General features: G+C 43.1%; 1 protein-coding gene across 3 annotated transcripts in view; it reads left to right on the forward strand.

The window, feature by feature from the left end:
• Positions 1-22,964, forward strand: part of LOC118389383 (spectrin beta chain, non-erythrocytic 1-like) — an 87,125-nt gene that overhangs the window by 38,137 nt on the left and 26,024 nt on the right. For all 3 annotated transcript variants that reach the window (XM_052527405.1, XM_052527403.1, XM_052527404.1), the window contains 12 exons: positions 9,370-9,543; positions 11,817-11,911; positions 12,232-12,312; positions 12,711-12,826; positions 13,236-13,348; positions 13,636-13,823; positions 14,437-14,554; positions 15,106-15,264; positions 16,670-16,972; positions 17,681-17,834; positions 18,136-19,006; positions 22,482-22,619. In XM_052527405.1, coding sequence (XP_052383365.1) covers positions 9,370-9,543; positions 11,817-11,911; positions 12,232-12,312; positions 12,711-12,826; positions 13,236-13,348; positions 13,636-13,823; positions 14,437-14,554; positions 15,106-15,264; positions 16,670-16,972; positions 17,681-17,834; positions 18,136-19,006; positions 22,482-22,619 — 2,510 coding nt within the window. The remainder of the gene's footprint in view (positions 1-9,369; positions 9,544-11,816; positions 11,912-12,231; positions 12,313-12,710; positions 12,827-13,235; positions 13,349-13,635; positions 13,824-14,436; positions 14,555-15,105; positions 15,265-16,669; positions 16,973-17,680; positions 17,835-18,135; positions 19,007-22,481; positions 22,620-22,964) is intronic.

Raw genomic sequence — 22,964 nt, forward strand, 5'->3', positions numbered from 1 at the left:
AATCTGTCGTTCTGCCCCTGAACAAGGCAGTTAACCCACTGTTCCTAGGCAGTCATTGAAAATAAGAAATTGTTCTTAACTGACTTGCCTAGATAAATAAAGGTCAAATAAAAACTTACTAAAGTAATTTTTTATTTAACCTCTTGAGATGGGGAAACGTGGTTTTTATGAAGTTGAACATGTGCTCTTTATGACAGAATGTTAAAATTTGGTGAAATCAAAAGTTAAACTTTTCTAAAGGCACCGAAATGGTGGAAAGACCCTTGATACATACTAATGGTACAGTGCCTCTGGAACGTATTCAGACCCCTTGACTTTTTCCACATCTTGTTACGTTACAGCCTTATTCTAAAATGGATTAAATCCAAAAACATCCGGAGCAATCTGCACACAATATCCCATTATGACAAAGTGAAAACAGGTTTAAAGAAATGTTTGCAAATTTATAAAAAATAAAAACTGAAAAACCTTATTTACATGATTATTCAGACCCTTTGCTATGAGACTCGAAATTGAGATCAGGTGCATCCTGTTTCAATTGATCATCCTTGAGATGTTTCTACAAATTGATTGGAGTCCACCTGTGTTAAATTCAATTGATTGGACATGATTTGGAAAGGCACAAACCTGTCTATAGAGAAACAAGATTCTCTGCACGATGAAACCAAGATTGAACTCTTTGGCCAGAATGCCAAGCGTTACTTCTAGAGGAAACCGGGCACCATCCCTACTGTGAAGCATGGTGGTGACCGCATCATGCTGTGGAGATGTTTTTCAATGGCAGGGACTGGGAGACCTGTCAGGATCGAGGGAAAGATGAACGGAGCAAAGTACAAAGATCCTTGATGAAAACCTGCTCCCGAGCTCTCAGGACCTCAGACTGGGGCGCAGGTTCATCTTCCAACAGGACAACGACCCTAAGCACACAGCCAAGACAACACAGAGGGACATTCAGACAAGTCTCTAAATGTCCTTGAGTGGCCCAGCCAGAGCCCGGACTTAAACCCGATCATACATCGGACCCGCTCCACATCCAACCTGACAGAGCTTGAGAGGATCTGCAGAGAAGAATGGGAGAAACTCCCCAAATACAGGTGTTCCAAGCTTGTAGCGTCATACCCAAGATGTCTCAATGCTGTAATCTCTACCAAAGGTGCTTCAACAAAGTACTGAGTAAAGCATCTGAATACTTGTGTAATTGTAATACTCTAAAAACCTGTTTTTGCTTTGTCATTATGGGGTATTGTGTGTAGATGAGGGGGGGATAATTGTATAATTTTTAGAATAACCTCTCTAGGGTATGTGGGACACTAGCGTCCCATCTGGCCAACATCCAGTGAGGTTGCAGAGCGCCAAATTCAATTACAGAAATGCTCATTATAAAAATTCAGAAAACAAAACATATTTTACATAGGTTTAAAGATCAACTTCTTGTTAAACCAACCACAGTGTCATATTTATAAAATGCTTTTCGGCGAAAGCATACCTAGCCCAGAACATAACTAGCCCAGAACATAGCCCAGTTGACAAATTATTACAAACAGTAACCAGCCAAGCAGAAGCATTACAAAACTCAGAAATAGAGATAAAATTAATCGCTTACCTTTGATGATCTTCATATGGTGGCAATCAGAAGACATTAATTTACTCAATAAATGTTCCTTTCGTTCAATGAAGTCTCTTTATATCCAAAAACCTCTGTTTTGTTAGCGCGTTTTCTTCAGTCATCCACAGGCTCAAACTCAGTCAAAACAATCAGACAAGAAAATCAAAATTGTATCCGTAAAATTGATATAAACATGTCAAACGATGTTTATATTCAATCCTCAGGTTGTTTTTTAGCCTAAATGATCTATAATATTTCAACCGGACAATAACGTCTTCAAGATAAAAGGTAAACAAGAAATGCACATGCGCCTGAAAAAACTCTGTGTCACGTTAGGGTCCACTCGTTCAGACTGGTCTTACTCCCTCATTTATAAGAATACAAGCCTGAAACGATTTCTAAAGACTGTTGACATCTAGTGGAAGGCATAGGAATTGCAAATGGAGTCCTAAGTCAATGGATACTGTAATGGCATTGAATAGAAAACTACAAAACAAAACAAAAAAAACTTCCTGAATGGATTTTTCTCAGGTTTTCTCCTGCTAAATCAGTTCTGTTATACCCACAGACACTATTTTAACAGTTTTGGAAACTTTAGAGTCCAAATCTACAAGTTATATGCATATCATATATTCTGGGCCCGAGTAGCCGGCTGTTTAATTTGGGCATGCTTTTCATCCAAAATTCCGAATGCTGCCCCCTACCCTAGAGAGGATAAGGCTGTAACGTAACAAAATGTGGAAAAAGTCAAGGCGTCTGAATACTTTCCGGAGGCACTGGCAATCTCCAAAATGTTTGATGCCAGGGATGCATTACACTGAATTTTTCCAAAAGAAAGGCCGTCCCCTTTTTTAAGAGTGTCTTGAGAAAAGGTCATGCATGTGAAAAAAAATGCTCATCCTTGTGACACTTAGGTAAGTACCTTATATAACTGATGCAATTATTTCACGGAATATTACCTCTGGGGATGCTCTTGAGCCAAAAGGTGTCACTGGCCTAAATGGACAAAGACATTGTCCAGAAATGACCTAATGGAAAGGGGAACACTTCTCCACATGGATATATTTTTAGCCTAAGGATTTGTGTGGTTTCATTAGATATATATTTTTATTAATTTTGTATCATACAGTATATGAACCACACAGCCAACATCCACAGTGTACATAAAATGTACAAAACATTAGGAACACCTTACCTAATGTTGAGTTGCATTTGCTCTCAGAACAGTCTCAATTCATCGGAGCATCTACAATGTGACGAAAACTGGCCCATGTTGACTCCAATGCTTCCCACAGTTGTGTCAAGTTGTCTGGATGTCCTATGGGTGGTGGACCATTCTTGATACACACAGGAATCTGTTGAGTGTAAAAAACCCAGCAGCGTTGCAGATCTTGACACACTCAAACGGGTGCGCCTGGCACCTACTACCATTCAAACACACTTAAATATTTTGTCTTTCCCATTCACCTTCTGAATGGCACACATACAAAATCCATGTCTCAAGGCAAAAACAATCTTTCTTTAACCTGTCTCCTCCCTTTCATCTACACTGATTTAAGTGACATCAAAAACCCAGACGCGAGCTGCCCAGTGACACGAGCCTACCAGACAAGCTAAATGCCTTTTATGCTCGCTTTGAGGTAAGCAACACTGAAGCATGCACGAGAGCACCAGCTGTTCTGGACGACTGTGTGAACCCTCTCGGTAGCCGATGTGAACAAATTACCAGGACGTGTACTCAAAGCATGCGTGGACCAACTGTCAAGTGTCTTCACTGACATTTTAAACCTCTCCCTGACGAGTCTGTAATACCTACATGTTTCAACCTAGTAGTACCTGTGCCCAAGGAAGCGAAGGTAACCTGCCTAAATGTTTACTGCCCCGTAGCACTCACGTCAGTAGCCATGAAGTGCTTTGAAAGGCTGGTCATGGCTCACATCAACAGCATCCTCCCGAACACCCTAGACCCACTCCAATTCGCATACCGCCCCAACAGATCCACAGATAATGCAATCTCAATCACACTCCACACTAGCCTTTCCCACCTAGACAAAAGGAACACCTATGTGAGAATGCTGTTCATTGACTACAGCTCAGCGTTCAAAACCATAGTGCCCACAAAGCTCATCACTAAGCTAAGGACTCCTGGGACTAAACACCTCCTTCTGCAACTGGATCCTGGACTTCCCGACGGGCCGCCCCCAGGTGGTAAGGGTAGGCAACAACACATCCGCCATGCTGATCTTTAACACTGGGGCCCCTCAGGGGTGTGAACTTAGTTCCCTCCTGTACTTCCTTTTCACCCACAACTGCGTAGCCAAGCACGACTCGAACACCATCATTACGTTTTCTGATGACACAACAGTGGTATGCCTGATCACCGACAATGATGAGATGGCCTGTAGGGAGGAGGTCAGAGAACTGGCAGTGTGGTGCCAGGGCAACAAGCTCTCACTCAATGTGAGCAAGACAAAGGTGTGGGTCAAGAGTTTCAAGTTCTTTGGTGTCCACATCACCAACAAACTATCATGGTCAACACATACCTAGACAGTTGTGAAGAGGACACGACAAAACCTTTTCCCCCTCAGGAGACTGTAAAGATTTGGAATGGGTCCCCAGATCCTCAAAAAGTTCTACAGCTGCACCATCGAGAGCTTCCTGACCGGTTGCATTACTGACTGGTGTGGCAACTGCTCGGCATCTGACTGCAAGGCTCTACAGAGGGTAGTGTGTACGGCCCAGTACATCACCGGAGACAACCTTTCTGCCATCCAGGACCTATATAATAGGCAGTGTCAGAGGAAATCCAACAAAATTGTCAGAGACTCCAGTCACCCAAGTTATAGACTGTTTTCTCTGCTACCGCAGAGGAGTGCCAAGTCTAGGACCAAAGCGCTCCTCAACAGCTTCTACCCCAAGCCATAAGACTGCTGAACAATTAATAAAATCGCCACCGGACTATTTACATTTGCCCCTCCCACTCCCCTTTGTACACTGCTGCTACTCGTTGTTTATTATCTATGCATAGTCACTTCACCCCTACCTACATGTACAAATTACCTCAACTGACCTGTACCCCGAGCACTGACTCAGTACTGGTACCCCCTTTATATATAGCCTCATTATTGTTACTCTTATTGTGTGACTATTTGGTAAATATTTTATTTTCTTTTCTTAAGCATTTCACGGTAAGGTCTACACTTGTTGTATTCGGCGCATGTGACAAATAAAGTTTGATTTGATTTATTACGAAAGTGTAGTTGGTGAGAGTTGAAGCAGGTAGGCTGCCTTTGATTGATTTTTTGCTGATGTCGGGAAAAGATGTCCACATGGTCAGAGCCACGTACCATAAAAGGTTCCGCTGTCCAGGCTTGCTATCACATACAAGGCTCCCAATAAGATATCTCACTCTATTGGCAAATACCCAACAAGGCACATCCCATAATGCAATCTACCAAGGAAACTCTATGCCAGGCGTACTCAACTCTTACACAATGAGGTTTGGAGCTTGCTGGTTTTCTGTTCTACCTCGTAATTAATTGCACACACCTGGTGTCCTTGGTCTAAATCAGTCCCTAATTATAGGTGAACAATGAAAAAATGCAGTGGAACTGGCTTTGAGGTCCAGAGTTGAGTTTGAGGGATTTATGTGGCTATTGGCGTAATCCACGTGTGCAATTACAAACAGCCGTTGATGTTCAAAACTCGAAGGGCTTTCCCTTTTGTATTGTTTTGTATTGTATTGTATTGTATTGTATTGTATTGTATTGTATTGTATTGTATTGCTGTGCTTGGCTGTTGTAATCCCCAACTCCTATTTTTGGATTTCCTCCTGAGAAAAAGGTCTCCTTGACATGAATTAATTCCTCTGGGCACGCCTTGTGCCAGGTTTAATTATCCTGGTCAATGTGTAACTCGAATTGAGTTTAGGCACAGCAGGTAACAGCTATTTGCCAGGTAGAGGCATGGGGCCAAATAGTATTTGGAATTGTTCAAAAACTTACGCTGATCTTGACTGAGCTTTCCTGGTGCAATGGAATAGTCCCACAAGTACAAACCCAGCCCATCTGGCACTGCAGGCAGGCTCAAGAAAAAACTCAAGGTTTTTGAATGATTTTAAATACCATTTGAACCCAGGTCTGGTACCACATTAGGTTACCAGAATATTATGCTGGATGATTCGATTTGCATAGGCCCCATGCCAGTGTTCTTCTGACCCTGTTATGTGTGTCTTCAGGTATCATGATATGGAAACTAGTAGGTACACAAGTCATGTACTAATAAGCACTGAGAAGTAGTGCCACACACCATTTTTTATTTTGTACAAGCATTTACCCACCCTCGGAGAAATGCATTGAAAATATAGATACTGCTACTTTATTTACAGCTATCAGAATTTACCCACCTTGTGTTTTTACCAGTACATATCTGCTCATAAGCACTGAATATATTTTTGTCAATAGCTAGCACTTTTTTTAATGACATAATTCAAGATGCTATACATACAGAATGTGCTTACCAGCGGTTAAGAGCATTGGGCTAGAAACCGAAAGGTCACTGGTTAGAATCCCTGAGCCAACTAGATGAAAAATCTGTTGATGGGCCCTTGAGCACGGCACTTATCCCTAGTTGCTCTGGATAAGAACGTCTGCTAAAATGTAGAATACCCAGCTGTGTATGTACGCACATACATTGCATATAAAATGCAAGCCATGGTCTACCCACATTTTGTACGTCACCTTTCAGCAATGATAAAGTGAAGTGAACTCGTACAGGCTGTAGGAATGAGGCTTCCTGTACATGATGTCATGGTCTGGTAGAAAAGTGCTTATGTCATTGCTACTCGGCTGGCGCTGCACTCCCAGCTCCTACAGAGTGTAACTCTGCATCTCAAAGAGCTGCACCGCCACAGATTGCCAGTGTGTCTCTGCAGAAACACACACTCAGGCGTGCATGTACACACACACACACACACACACACACACACACACACACACACACACACACACACACACACACACACACACACACACACACACACACACACACACACACACACACACACACACACACACACACACGCGCCTTAGAGGTCAGCAGTGTATTGTGCTGACTGACTCAGCAGTAGGAGTTGAATAGGGATTTTGCTTTCACTCTCACTTGGGTGTCCATCAAATGGTGTTAAGATACAGTAAGTCAATGTTTTCATTCTTCAATCCAAACCAGTCATCCGTTTTCAGGGAGACATTTTCTTCTATCAACACAGTGAAAAACTAGGCATGTACAGTACTGTATTTTAAATGAATTATTAATTAAATTTGTTATGTTTTTTGTTTTACACTATTGACTCAATGTGCCTGCTTCCAGCTCTTTTTTATATACCCAGATAGTGGTTTTGATTGACTAGGGTTGACTTCCCCCTGCCTGCACAAAGGCCTAGTCCTCCCTCTTCTGCTCCTCCAAAACCACACCTCAGTGTAAAGTCTCCACGCACATCAGAGGGCAGAAGGCTGCTTTATTACCGGGTTACTCATTCACTTTCAACAGACTGAAATAGTCAGCTGCATCCTTTGCTTTTAGGAGTGAAGAAGTAGCATGTTGTGTATATAAAACCTTTCTGATTAGAAGACATTGGTCAAATACATATATCACACACTTAAACTTGAATGTATTAGCTTTAAGTTTGCACTTTTAGGACTTTTGCATTGGTTCCATTGGACAGCTCAAAATAAATCAAACACAGCTTGAAAGTATTTGACATATGTATTTGACCAGGTCTGCTAATCATTGACTGGGAGGGTTGCAGAATGTAGCTCAACATATATTGGCAAAAGTAAAATGAAGTGAAATGCTAAATGGCATATTAAGGATCTGTTCCTTTTTTTATGTAATTTTTTTTTGTCAGGTTGAATTTGCAAACATGATTGTACTTTTGATTTTATGTAGATGACCGGGCAATTGTAAGTATGATACTTTTGTATACACTGTATAATTTATGTGGACATCCCTTCAAATTAGTGGATTCAGCTATTTCTGCCACACACATTGCTGACAGGTGTATAAAATCGAGCACACAGCCATGCAATCTCAATAGACAAACATTGGCAGTAGAATGGCCTTAATAAAGAGCTCAGTGACCGTCAACATCGTACCGTCATCGGATGCCGCCTTTCCAACTGTCAGTTTGTCAAATTTCTGCCCTGCTAGAGCTGCCCGGTCAACTGTAAGTGCTGTTATTGTGAAGTGCAAATGTCTAGGGGCAACAACGGCTCAGCCGGAAAGTGGTAGGCCACATAAGCTCATAGAACAGGACTGGCGAGTGCTGACGTGTGTAGCGCATAAAAATAGTCGGTCATCCATTGCAACACTCACTAATAAGTTCCAAATTGCCTCTGAAAGTAATGTCAGCACAATAACTGTTTGTCGGAAGCTTTATTAAATGGGTTTCCATGGCCGAGCAGCCTAAGATCACTATGCGCAATGCCAAACGTCGGCTGGAGTGGTGTAAAGCCCACTGACATTGGACTCTGGAGCAGTGGAAATGCTTTCTCTGCAGTGATGAATCACACTTCATCTGGCAGTCCGACGGATGAATCTGGGTTTGGCGGATGCCAGGAGAACGCTACCTGCCCCAATGAATTGTGCCAACTGTAAAGTTTTGTGGAGGAGTGGTCAGGGTCTGTTTTTCATGTTTCAGGCTCCTTAGTTCCACTGAAGGGAAATCTTAACGCTACAGCATACAATGACATTGTATACGATTCTGTGCTTTCAAATTTGTGGCAACAGTTTGGGGAAGGTCCTTTCCTGTTTCAGCATGACAATGTCCCTGTGCACAATGCGAGGTCCATACAGAAATGGTTTGTTGAGATTGGTGTGGAAGAACATGACTGGCCTGCACTGAGGCCTGACCTCAACCCCATCGAATGTCTTTGGGATGAATTGTTTAGCCGACTGCGAGCCAGGCCTAATAGCCAAACATCAGTGCCCGGCCTCACTAATGCTCTTGTGGCTGAATGGAAGCAAGTCCCCAGAGCAACGTTCCAAGATCTAGTGGAAAGCCTTCCCAAAAGAGTAGAGGCTGTTATAGCAGCAAAGTTTGGACCAACTCCATGTTAATGCCAATGATTTTGGAATGAGATGTTCGACGAGCAGGTGTCCACATACTCTTGGTCACGTAGTGTACAAACATAAACAGAACTACATGTCAGTATGAACACCCTTTCCAATGGCATGGGAATAATATAATTAGAAACATAAAGGAATAGTTAACCCAAATTACAAAATGACAAATTGATTTCCTTACCCTGTAAGCAGTCTATGGAAAAGGTATGGACAAGTTCTGTGTAGTTCAGTTGGTAGAGCTAGTTGCTATAGTATGGTGCTTGCAGCGCCAAGGTTGTGGGTTTGATTACCACAGGGATACAGTAGGAAAAAAGTATTTACAAATATGAAGCTCTTGATAAGAGTGTCTGTAAAATGTAAAAAAGTGTTTGGCAGCAATCTGTGCTTTGGTTTAGTTTCCCTGGCACTGTTTCCACATGCTAATGTTTTAGCATTTGTGGCACAAATCCCATTCTAGTCATGGGACATGCATATAACAAGAAATAAAGTGTCACCAACTTATTTTTTTTTTTACGGCCACTCTCAACTGATTGTAAATAGCTCTGGATAAGAGTGTCTGCTAAATTACTCAAATGTAAAAAACTAAAAAACTGTGAAACTCTTGTTGCTGACATGTTCTGTGTCCTGTCCTGTCTCCCCAGCCCAAGCCCACCAGGGGACGGATGCGTATCCACTGCCTGGAGAACGTGGACAAGGCCCTGCAGTTCCTCAAGGAGCAGAGGGTCCACCTGGAAAACATGGGCTCACATGACATCGTTGACGGCAACCACCGCCTCACCCTGGGCCTCATCTGGACCATCATTCTCAGGTTCCAGGTAAAGGAGTCTTCAAACCAAAACGCATGAAACGTATGTCTGATGTGGCGAGAAATGATTTGCTAGAAATGCTGCTCTAGGTTTTCAATTGGCTGATTGATAAGTCTTTGGAAAATATATAATGAACAGTACAACACAACCCGAGGGCCCCCCCCCTGCTGCGTATTTTATGCATCAATTTGTCTGATTTGAACGCTCACTTCGCCAGTGATTCTCTATTATTATCCTGGAGACACATTATGTAAAGCAGGGCCACGATTATCTGAATCAGGTATGCTATTATTGTCATGTGAGCAACAAACCCAGTTGCTCTCCAGGAGGAGAGTTGGCCCGTATGCTGATTTCAATCCAACTGAGCATCAGTATCTTATTTACTGTAGGGCCTCATCCTTTATCACAGTGATCTTGTACTTCTCAACACACATATTACACAGTCAATTGTTTGCATAAAGATTATGTTATAACATGAGTAACAAATGTAGGCAATGTATGAGAGCAACTGCTTGGCATCGGACCGCAAAAGGCGTTACAGCGGGTATTGCGTAAAGCCCAGGACCTCTATACCAGGCGGTGTCAGAGGAAGTCAAAGACTCCAATCACCCAAGTCATAGACTGTTCTCTCCGGCAAGCGGTACCGGAGTGCCGAGTCTGGGACCAAAAGGCCTCTGAACAGCTTCTACCCCCAAGCCGTCAGACTGCTGATCAGTTAATCAAATTGCCACCCGGGCTATTTGCATTGACCCCCTTTTTTGATGTTGTTGCACTGACTCTCTTGCACTGGCTCTATGCACATTCACTGGACTCTACCCACACACTCACATATACCGTAATTGCTGGACTATTAAGCGCACCTGAATATAAACCGCACCCACTGAATTATGAAAAAATATGTATTTTGTACATAAATATGCCACACATGTCTATAAGCCGCAGGTGCCTACCGGTACATTGAAACAAATGAACTTTACACAGCCTTTAAACGAAACAGCCAAAAATTTTAACGAAACACGCTTGTAACAAAAATAAATAGGCTTTAACAAATATTAAAACAGTAGCCTACCAAGAAAGTCATTGGTCACTATCTTCCTCCTCCTGTGCACTGAAACCACTGAAGTCATCTCCTTCGGCGTCGTAGTTGAATAGCCTCAGAATTGCTTCATCCGATATTGGATCGTTTTCATTGTCGATCTCGTCACTTTCATCCGGAGGCAAATACCCCGCTGAGCTCATGCTGCCCCTTCAACACACAGCAGTCCAGCCTTTCGAAACCCGTTGATGATAGTGGATTTTTTGACAATGCTCCACGCTGTCAGGACCCACTGGCAGACTTGACCATAAGTTGCTCTTCTTCGCATGCTTTAGTGAAGGATTTCTCCCCACTTGTCATCCAAGCCTCCCACTGAACACGGAGCGCCACCTTAAATGTACGATTTACACTGATGTCGAGTGGCTGCAAATACTTTGGGCCATCTGCTTTTCTTCCCTCTGAAAGGTTTATTGTCTTTTTGCACTGAGTCAGTTCCTCACGCTGCTGTTTACAAAGTCTTATAATCGACTCATTAAGGCCAAGCTCCCATGCAGCAGCTCTATTTCCTTTTCCAACAGCCAGATCGATCGCCTTCAACTTGAAAGCTGCATCATATGCATTTCTCCGTGTCTTTGCCATGATGAGGGTGACAAAATTACTACCGTAATCAGAATGATGGGAAGTTTGAGCGCGCTCGATTTACGTGACGGTGCTCAGTTTTTTTGGCGGCGGCATGAATCTTGCGAAAGCGGGAAAAATCCATAAATTAGCCGCGTCATTGTATAAACCGCGAGGTTCAAAGTGTGGGAATAAAGTAGCGGTTTATAGTCCGGAAATTACACTGACACGGTACTACACTGACACTCTCAACATACACATACACACACTACATACGCTCACACACATTCACTCTGTTTCACACTCTTCCCACACGCTGCCGCTACTCTGTTTATTATCTATCCTGATCTCCTAGTCACTTTTACCCTTACCTACATTTACATATTACCTCAATCCCGTCAACTACCTCGTAACCCCAGCACATTGACTCTGTACCAGCGTGCCTTGTATATAGCCGTGTTATTGTTATTTTATTATGTTACAATAAATAAAAAATAGGACATTTTCTTACTTTTTAACTCTGCATTGTTGGGAAAGTGCATATTCGCCGCATGTGACAAATAACATTTGACTTTTGATTTGATTTGAGACTTCTCACACTGCTGTTGTATCATTGTCTGTGTAACAGATCCAGGACATCAGTGTTGAGACTGATGGAGACAACAAGGAGAAGAGATCAGCCAAGGACGCCCTGCTCCTCTGGTGCCAGATGAAGACTGCTGGGTGAGTGATTGGCTGTCACCTTGCATTCAGACACGTTTTTTAGAGATTTGAAATACTTAGATTTGGGTCATCTACTGTACATGGCAGCTCTCAGTTCTACCACTTGACTTAAACAATCCTCCTTAAGATAAATGTACATGTATTTAGACAGCAACGCCGTTGTGACTTGATGTTACTGGACTTTTTACTTTCAGAACAAGTCGGTAAAGAAATTCCAGAAGCAGAGCCACAATCTTGAAATATATAGAAATTGCTTAGGGAATGAATTTGAACATTGAACAAATCATCATATCTGTTGTTCTCTGTTTTGTTCTCTGTAGCTATCCAAACGTGAACATTCACAATTTCAGCACCAGTTGGCGAGACGGCATGGCATTCAATGCCCTCATCCATAAGCACAGGTAACAAGAGTCTGTTTGATCAACTATCCTTCATGCCCTTGTGGGTCACATGATTCAGATTTTTTTCCTCATGGAATTCAGACCAATTATCATTTGTGATTTACGTCACTTTATGTGGTCACCAATATATATATTTTTTATCCCACCTCCAACCCTCCTCATTTATGACGATTTATTTTCTTATTTACAATAGAGTAATGTTGAAATAATTACTTTTTGGTGTCTTTGGGATTTATTGATGCATTACTGTACATCATTTGGTGTAATTGTGTTGAATCTTTGAGGTATCAGAACATAACAATTTGATCATAACATTTCATCTGGGTATTTACCTTGTGATTCTTTGGTGGTATACTGTATGACTGGTGCTGTGGTATGATGCTTTGTCTCGTGTATAGGCCAGACCTGATTGACTTTGACAAGCTGAAAAAGTCCAATGCCCACCACAACCTGCAGAATGCCTTCAATCTGGCTGAGCAGCATCTTGGGCTTACCAAGCTCCTAGACCCAGAGGGTGAGTTCTGGACTATGCTCTTCTATGTAGTAGAGGAGTGCATATGGAAAATAGCTCAATCTGATGCCACGCATGATTTCTCAGTGCCATGTGACATACTTTTTTTGTTGTCCAAATAAATGTAATCAAATTGTAATAATCCTTAACTGGACGGTATAAAATACTGTAGGTGACAGAGTCTGGTCTAGTGATAGCGCTGCAGACTCTAGACTACATATATTCCCTGGCAATAGGGATTTGAGCCCTGTCTGCCACTTTCCACTTTCTATCCGCGTATCACCTGCTTTACCTTCCCACTGCCCTGTCATACAACATCATGAAATACAAAAATAGATATTCTTTTAATATTTTTGTAACGTTCCAAATCAAATTGTATTAACCAATCAGAAATGTCATTTTTGCTTCACAGATATCAGTGTGGACCACCCCGATGAGAAGTCGGTCATCACATACGTGGTGACGTACTACCACTACTTCTCCAAAATGAAGGCGCTGAAAGTGGAGGGGAAACGTATTGGGAAGGTGACCGTTTATTATCTCAAATTCCACGTTTGTTTGGTGGGTTGTTGTCAACAAGTTGTTCTGGGCAGAGTAAGAGCTTTTCAGATGTGGATTCAAATAGTATAAAACTTTCAAGATGTACATGATTTAGCTTTTCTGGCGTAATGAAACCAGTGGGAAGTACCAATTGTGCAAACTCTGTCAATCTGGCAAACAAATACTATATACTAAAAAACAAATACTATATATGAACCCAGGTCTGGATATTTTTGGCCAGAGTTTGACATGTGTCCTCTTTGTTCCGCTAGGTACTGGACAATGCCATTGAGACAGAGAAGATGGTTGAGAAGTACGAGTCTCTGGCCTCAGACCTGCTGGAGTGGATCGAGCAGACCATCATCATCCTCAACAATCGCAAGTTTGCCAACTCTTTAAACGGGGTGCAGCAGCAGCTTCAAGCCTTCAACACATATCGCACGGTCGAGAAACCCCCTAAGTGAGTGCCCCCCCCCCAGCCAGCCAGCAACCAATCCCAAATCCACCCTTATACCCCAATGCACCCCCTATGCACCCCCTATGCACTCATCTCTGACAAGATGGGCAATCTTCAGCTTTAAGACCATCTTAAGAATATTTGTAAATGTCTATAATATTTACTTGAGGTATATCATTGTCCAGTTATCTTGCCATTCCATCAACCCTTTTTTGGTTGATGTTCCTGTGACATTCCCTGAACATCACAAAATCTTTGTTCCAAACTTCTAAACCAATATTTTAATGAAAAATTCATTTCACTACCTAAAGCAAAAATGTCAAGTCTAATGTTAAATGAATAGCACAATACCGAACATTCTGGGTGCGCGCCTCTCTCCCGCTTGTAGTGGAATTTACTTCAAAATGTTTTGTTCTGCTATGTCCATGAATTGAAGCGATAATTTATGCATGTTTAATATTTTTAACGGTGCAGAAGTAAGACATGACTCCAAAAATGCTTTGAAATAAGTGCAACCCTGAGAACTTAAAGTGATGCGATGTGTTTAGACATGAGCTTTTTTTTTACGCTGTCAAAATATCACTCCCCCAAAACCATTCCTCTTTTTATCGATCAGGTTTACTGAGAAGGGCAACCTGGAGGTGCTTCTGTTTACCATCCAGAGCAAGATGAGGGCCAACAATCAGAAAGTCTACATGCCCAGGGAGGGCAAACTCATCTCTGACATTAACAAGGTAATGTCTGTAGTCTCTGACGAATGCTTTAGGGTGAAGTTTCCCTAGGCACAGATGAAGAATCAGTTTCCCTTCTCCCAATCCTAACCTTTACCTTTAGTGGTGAAAATGCTAAACTGACTTAAGATCAGGGTCTAGGGACAAAGTTACCCTACTCCGCGATCAATGTTTTGTCTTAATGAAACATCAGGTTGTTCACTATCTCTCTCTCCTGTTTGTCTGTGTCAGGGTGTTTGGTAGTCTATCTTTGGTGTGTGGTAGTATTATTATTAGTAAGTAGGAGTTTTACTATGGTATAATTATTACAATCGGAGTAATTCAGCCAACTCATACATTTTGCGTCTGGACATAAAACTGTGAGATTATGAGAGAGTTGAATCTACCATTGGCATGTGTAAGGTACAAGATAGACTGGTGGCAAATGGTGTCAATTCATCATGTAGAATAGTCTAGAAATGAACAGAAAAATGATGTCTGACGTTCATGTTGGTCTGTCTGGACCATATGACATACCTGACTTAATATTGCGTGTTAAACTTTGTCTATGGTAGACCTGGGAGAGACTGGAGAAGGCGGAGCATGAGCGGGAGCTGGCTCTGAGGACAGAGCTGATTCGACAGGAGAAACTGGAGCAGCTGGCTCGCCGCTTTGACCGCAAGGCTGCCATGAGGGAGACCTGGCTGAGTGAGAACCAGCGCCTCGTCTCACAGGTAAAAAAACAAATGCTTGCACACAAATACACGAACAGACATGCATATGTATGCACACACTCACACAAACACTCAATGTAGCCATGAGGGACAACTGGCTAAGCGAAATCCAACGGCTTGTCGCGCAGCTACAGACACACAAATGCGTGGGCACACACACACGGACAAAAGTAATAATTATGGAAAGCAATTGTGACATTTTACCAAACTACCAAAATATTTTACATCCTTCTCCATACAAATGTCTCAGCCATTGTTTTCTCACAGTCTGGACACCCAGACTCAGTGTAATGCAAGCGTCACGTTCACTGGTATGGCATCATCTCTGTAGCACATTAAGATTAAGTGCTGAAGATGTAGACGTTGCATCTCATTTGCTTTCCTACTTTTGTCAAACTGAAATCAGGGCCAATTTGCAGTTGAAACAATAGCAAAGCGGAAAACCCCAACTCTGTTTTGGTAATAACCTGAGGAACGGGCCAGGAAAATGTAAGCACTCTCAAATTCATAGACAGAGCTATTGTTGCAAGGCTTGACCATCCATGATATCATAAATTATCGTTTTAACCATGTTTTGAGGCTATACGGTGTTGGTTTACATTTACAATGTTTACAAACATTGGAGCAAAACAAGCTCATATTTGGGGTTTTGATGGGGTGTGACAGTTGAAATAATCTCACGAGTCATGCATTTTTTTTTAAATGATAAAAATCAAAAAACATTTTTTAGTGATATCCAATTGGTAATTACAGTCTTGCCCCATCGCTGCAACTCCTGTATGGACTCCGGAGAGGCGAAGGTCGAGAGCCGTGTGTCCTCTGAAACACATCCCTGCCAAGCCGCACTGCTTCTTGACACAATGCTTGCTTAACCCGGAAGCCAGCCACACCAATGTGTCGGAGGAAACGTGCATGCGCCCAGCCCGCCACAGGAGTTAGAGAGCGATGGGACAAGGACATCCCGGCCAGCCGAACCCTCCCCTAACCCGGATGACGCTGGGCCAATTGTGTGCCGCCTCATGGGTCTCCCGGTCACGGCCGGATGTTACACAGCCCAATATTGAACCCGGATCTGTAGAGACGCAGCTAGCACAGCGATGCAGTGCCTTAGACCAGTGCGCCACTCGAGAGGCCACCCACAATGCATTTAGAAGTTATAATCTTCAAGAATCAACGGGTATATATCATCAATGTATAAATCCAAAAATTGATGTAGCAACTGCGGGTTGCACCTTTAAAGGATCAAAGTATTTTATGTCATTGTCAAATTGTAGAGACGATAACATTATAGAAATGGAGAGTGTGTCTTCCTTGTATCCCAGTATGTTGCCACCCATGCAGTATATCCTAACAGTATTGTATTTTTATTCTATTCCATTCCATTCCCATCACTTCTATCTCACAGGACAACTTTGGCTTCGACCTTCCGGCGGTGGACGCGGCCACCAAGAAGCATGAGGCCATCGAAACGGATATTACGGCGTACGAGGAGCGTGTGCAGGCCGTGGTGTCTGTCGCTAAGGAGCTGGAGGCAGAGAAGTACCACGACATCAAACGCATCACAGCGCGCAAGGACAACGTGATCCGGCTGTGGGAGTACCTGCTGGAGCTTCTGAAGGCGAGGCGCCAGCGCCTGGAGATGAATCTGGGTCTGCAGAGGGTCTTCCAGGAGATGCTTTACATCATGGACTGGATGGACGAGATGAAGGTAAGAGAGAGAGGGGGACCCTTCCGAAAATGTATGTGTTAAACCGTGTTGGAAAGACAAAAATGAATCATTATTGTAACACGAATTGAATTGTTCAAAATGCATTGAACCTCAGCTACCCTGCTTCTACCAACACCTGAACACATTTAAAATGTATTGGAAATATGTAATTTCAAGTCATTTCACATGTTAGAATTACAAACGGAATGTATTAATCTTGTATTAATCCCTCTTCTAAATGATCAGTTTAAGCAGTATCAATGGTGAAACTAACTGGATTATGTTAGTCCAATGCTGAATAATTCCAAATCGGCACAACTGAACCTCGTCCTAGACCCTCCTGTAGATACAAGAGGATTGGGTTGGCACTGTAAACACTACGTCATCTTGCCTTTCTGACTGGCTGGGTGGAATTCTCGGCATTATGCTTCCACCTATTGAAGCCTCTTAGGTTTACAAGAGTCGCTAGGGAGTTGATGGTAGTGGTTGATTTGGAATTGATTTTGACATTTCATCTAAATTACAAGTTAGAAGAAATGCAAGTTTCAAAAAGTTTCCTCTCCTCACCCTGAAAAATACCCGTATTGCGTTTCAAAGTGCACAAAAAGTAAACGATTCATATTGGCAACTGATGATAGACTTAGAAGGTGCCTGTATGTTGCTGCCACACATGCCTGTATGTCATGCCTCTATGTCTCTGCCACACAGATGATGCTGCTGTCCCAGGACTATGGGAAGCATCTGCTCGGAGTGGAGGATCTCCTGCAGAAACATGCCCTGGTAGAGGCCGACATCGGCATCCAGGCTGACCGTGTCAAAGCTGTCAACAACAATGCCCAGAAATTCGCAATCGACGGCGACGGTGAGAATGTCCTAAACATTCAGGCTGCTATTTTTCAAATTGTGACTCATATTGTTTTCTACTTGTGTTTGTATTATTACCTAATGACGATAATGCATGTCATCATACAATTTCACAGTTCAGTTGAATAGCATAGTGTTTTGCAAGATACTTCAAGATCTATACAAGCAAAGTGAAAAATAAACATAAAAGGAATCATAGTCATTGGAATGAAATCATAACATCTGAGTCAATACAGTGTAATGTACATCTGTGGGTGCTGCTAGATGCTAACTGGGCCTCTGTTCTGTCTCCTCTACAGTTTACAAGCCCTGTGACCCTCAGGTAATACGCGACCGCGTGGCCCACATGGAGTTCTGCTACCAGGAGCTGACCCAGCTGGCTGCCGAGCGCCGGGCCCGCCTGGAGGAGTCCCGCCGTCTCTGGAAGTTCTTCTGGGAGATGGCCGAGGAGGAGGGCTGGATCCGTGAGAAGGAGCAGATCCTGTCGTCGGACGAGAGCGGCAAGGACCTGACGGGGGCTGTGCGCCTGTTAAGCAAGCACCGCACCCTGGAGGACGAGATGAATGGCCGTGCCGGTCACCTGCAGCACACCATCGCCGAGGGCCAGGCCATGGCCGACGGTGGCCACTTCGGCGCCGCCAAGATCCGCGACCGCATCGCCGACCTGCGGGCGCAGTGGGCAGCATTGGAGGAGCTGGCGGGCGTGAGGAAGGCCCATCTGGAGGAAGCGTGTGCCCTGCACCAGTTCCAGGCGGACGCAGACGATGCCGACGCCTGGACCCTGGATGCCCTGCGCATCGTGTCCAGCAGCGAAGTGGGCCATGACGAGTTCTCCACACAGGCCCTGGTTCGCAAGCACAAGGACGCCGCCGCCGAGGTGGCCAGCTATCGGCCGGTGATCGATGCGCTCCATGAGCAGGCGGCCGCCTTGCCTGAGGAGCAGGCTCAGTCAGAAGAGGTCAAGGGCCGCCTGGCAGGCATAGAGGAGCGCTACAAGGAGGTGGCCGAGCTGACCCGGCTGAGAAAGCAGGCACTGCAGGACGCCCTGGCCCTCTACAAGATGTTCAGCGAGGCGGACGCCTGCGAGGTGTGGATTGATGAGAAGGATCAGTGGCTCAACAGCATGGAGATCCCAGAGAAGCTAGAAGACCTAGAGGTCATTCAGCACAGGTGAGAGAACCCATACATATAGAAATGCATGCTTAAGCCATAGTCTACCCCTAGACCCTACTCCTTTAGGCCTGATTTAGCTTGGTGTGCCACTCAAGTATCTGAAAGTATTTGACATACAGTTCCAGTCAAAACGCCTTCTCATTCCAGGGTTTTTCTTTATTTTTACTATTTTCTACATTTTAGAATAATAGCGAAGACGAAACTATGAAATAACATGTATGCGAGCAGTTTTTGGAACAACATTGTCGATTTTCAAAACACTGTACAGAAGACACGGAACTCTGGCCATTTGCAAAACATTAAGGGCCCAATTCCGACCCGAGTTAAGCGTGCTTAAATGGAACATAAACTCCTTTTTTATGCACTTTTCCCTCAATGCGAATTCTGATTTGTTTTGGCGAATAAATGAACGTGCGGCGGAGGTGGGTCTACAGATATGCCGTATTCTGACTGACTTCATTTCCTAATCATTCCACCACCTTTACGTGTGAGGAAACAATGAATAAGGTCAAGCGAACCTACCAGTTTCAAGTGGAAAAAGCATCCACTTAATTTTTTAATAACACCATTCTCCATGCACTGTAATGACAACTTGATAAGAGCTATTGATAACTGTCAAGGATTCCCTCCGGAACTTTCATCACGCACACCTGTCCCCTATTCCGGATTAGTACTTGTATAAGTGTACCCTTTGGTTTCCGTTGTCTGTCGATTATTGTTACAATGTCTGTTAGTATGTGTGAGTACCTGTGCTGTTTGTTTTGGCTTTCGTGCCATTGTGGATTGCGCAGGTGATTACTGGTCTCGTCCCGTGTGACAATCATTGTGCATTTGGGTTATTTATTCGAGGTTCTCCTCACTCTTTTGTTTGGATTTCAACCCTGTTTTTTGTGTAAGTGTTTGTTTGGTCTTCGTCCCCGTGCCTTTACACGGCACACTGTAATTTCGGGCGTAATTTAAAAAACTATTACGCATTACTGCGCCTTTCTCCCGAATCGTTTATACCAGCGTGACAATGGCAGCTAAGTGAATGAGTTATCCATTTGTTTTAGGTCATTGTAAATATAAATGACACTTGCTTTTGATCTATTTTGCCTTATAATCGCTGGAGGCAAATGTGAACCAGTCATATGGAAGCAAACTGAACCATATCCACATATCAACTTTCCCACAGTAAAGTTCATGAAATGTACAACTGCCAATTTACTCTTAGTTCCCTTCAGCTGGTATAGCCTACATTATCATTCCATTTAATGACATTGTTTCCTTTACCTCCATTTGCTTTGCTTCCTCTGTAAACACTCGGCCATGTGGTTGTTGCTGAGGATCATTAGTAACAGTTGATCATATAAAAATAGACATGTAGGCTAACTAAGTCATTATGGAGTGGAACGCAGACCAAGCCATAACTGTTTGAACTTGACGCATGGCTCGATACTTGGCTGTGTCATCACATAGTACCACGGTTAGTGCAGGCAACAGACGAGGGTATAGCCTACTATTGTACACTATTCTCCTTATTATAATTATATGTACACTAATCTTCCAACATTACCATGTGTTAATAAACTGAATGTGGCAATTTTCAGAATGAATCAAACCACCGTTTTCTTTCTTTCTCTTGTAAAGTGTCTCCAAACTTGTTTTTCATGATTCATAAATACTTCCCTAACCCAAAATCAGAGTCGTTTTTAAATTTACCAATTAGTGCTGACGAATATCCATATATTTAGATGTCTTTCTTTCATTGATCCCTAATATTTTGAACCCGTTCTCGCGATTTACAAAACGTTTTCCATATCATAGACTGACCAGGTGAAAGCTTTGATCCCTTATTGATGTCACTTGTTAAATACACTTCAGTCAATGTAGATGAAGGGGAGGAGACAGGTTAAAGAAGGATTTTTAAGCCTTGAAACGATTGAGACATGTATTGTGTACAGTATGTGTGCCATTCAGAGGTTGAATGGGCAAGACAAAAGATTTCAGTGGCTTTGAACGTGGTATGGTAGCAGGTGACAGGCACACCGGTTTCAGTATGTCATGAACTTCAATGCCTTGGAATACAAACTATTAAAAATGATGGAAAATGACTCTACTTTTATGCATATTTCACCAAACAATTTCACATTGTGTGCAGGATTCATTCATCTGATCATCATAATCCAATTCCATGTATTCTATACATAGGCTGGTAGACTTTCCATCACCAAGCAGAAAAACATTCCCAAACCGAAAAAAGGAAAGGTGAATATAGTGGAGGATATGTGCTGATATGAATGGATAGGCATCCATTTACACCAAAGTTCACTCTGTAATGGAAGATTACAATCAGGGCCGGATTACTGAATGGGCATGCAGGGCACATGCCCTTGGGCCGCCGACCTCTGCTATATTTTACGCGAATTTACACTGATAGAGCCATTTACAATTTTGTGCACTAGTATGTACTGATTGCTGGAAACAGTGAACACATTTTCACAATTTTCTCTTATGTTGTCACGCCCTGACCTTGGAGATCCTTATTATTCTCTATGTTTGGTTAAGTCAGGGTGTGACTCGGGTGGGAAATTCTATGTCATCTGTTTCTTTGTTTTTGGCCGAGTGTGGTTCCCAATCAGAGGCAGCTGTCTATCGTTGTCTCTGATTGGGGATCATACTTAGGCAGCCCTTTTTCCCACCATTAGGTTGTGGGATCTTGTTTTCTGTTTAGTTTCTGACATAACTGTGCGTTTTTGACTTTGTTATTTGGTTTGGTGTCATCAATAAAGATACGATGTACGCCTACCATGCTGCGCCTTGGTCTCCTAACGACGGATGTAACATATGTGAACAAAACACTGTGAATTTGGTATTCATTGATGGCAATTGTATTTCAGGTTTAGCAAAAGGGGGTCTAAGATATGCAATCCAAGTAGAAGGAAAATAAAACAATCAGAAGTTCTGCAAATGTATTTGAACGTTTGTTCACTGGTGTTCTGCTAGGTACATTTGACCATAGTTCCAAAAAACTATTTTATCCGATTGAGAAACTGTAAATATACAAATGATAAACTAGTTACAATGCAACAGCTCCTCCCACTGGGCGTTAGGTGCCCTATTTGTTAGGTGCCTTTCTCGAAACTGATGTTCACCTTACACAGAAAATGAACAAAATAGGTATTTTAAACAGACAGAACAAGATACATAATAAAAAGAGTACAGGGGTACAAGGAGAAAAGCGCAGGAAGTTAAACACCAAACAGGGGAATATGTCTGAGGTACATTCATCAGGGTACAACATTGTGGAACATTCAGATGTGGTTTGTAGAACAAACATGCCTCTGGCATGTAGTATAAGAAATCATGTCAGCTGAAACGTTCCACCATGTTTGCCTGAACGTGGCTCAAACATCAATGTGCGCAAGGGAAAATGGTTTGTTTTGGAGGTGAACTTGATTGGTCATGACATGGCATGCTCTCTCTTTCCCAGGTTCGAGAGCCTGGAGCCTGAGATGAACAACCAGGCGTCACGCGTCGCTGTCGTGAACCAGATCGCCAGGCAGCTGATGCACAACGGACACCCCAGTGAGAAGGACATAAAAGCCCAGCAAGATAAGCTCAATAACAGGCAAGTTGAACCATTCACAGTCAGACGTCACACTATCTCCTATCATACAGATGCCTTAGCTTAATTTGCTCATCCTGTTGTTGCAGGAAATGCAAACTTTTGGTGTATTAGAGGTTTAACAAGGCTTCAAGGGGGCCTCCCGAGTGGCGCAGCGGTCTAGGACACTGCATCGCAGTGCTGAGGTGCCACTACAGCCTTAGGTTTGATCTCAGGCTGTATCACAGCCGGAAGTGAATGGGAGCCCCGTGGGGCGGCTCACAATTGGCCCAGCTTCGTCCGGGTTAGGGGAGGGTTTGGTCAGGGGATTTACTTGGCTCATCTAGCGACTCCTTTTGGCTGGTTGGG

This window comes from Oncorhynchus keta, chromosome 10 (assembly GCF_023373465.1).
Source record: "Oncorhynchus keta strain PuntledgeMale-10-30-2019 chromosome 10, Oket_V2, whole genome shotgun sequence".
NCBI lineage: Eukaryota > Metazoa > Chordata > Actinopteri > Salmoniformes > Salmonidae > Oncorhynchus > Oncorhynchus keta.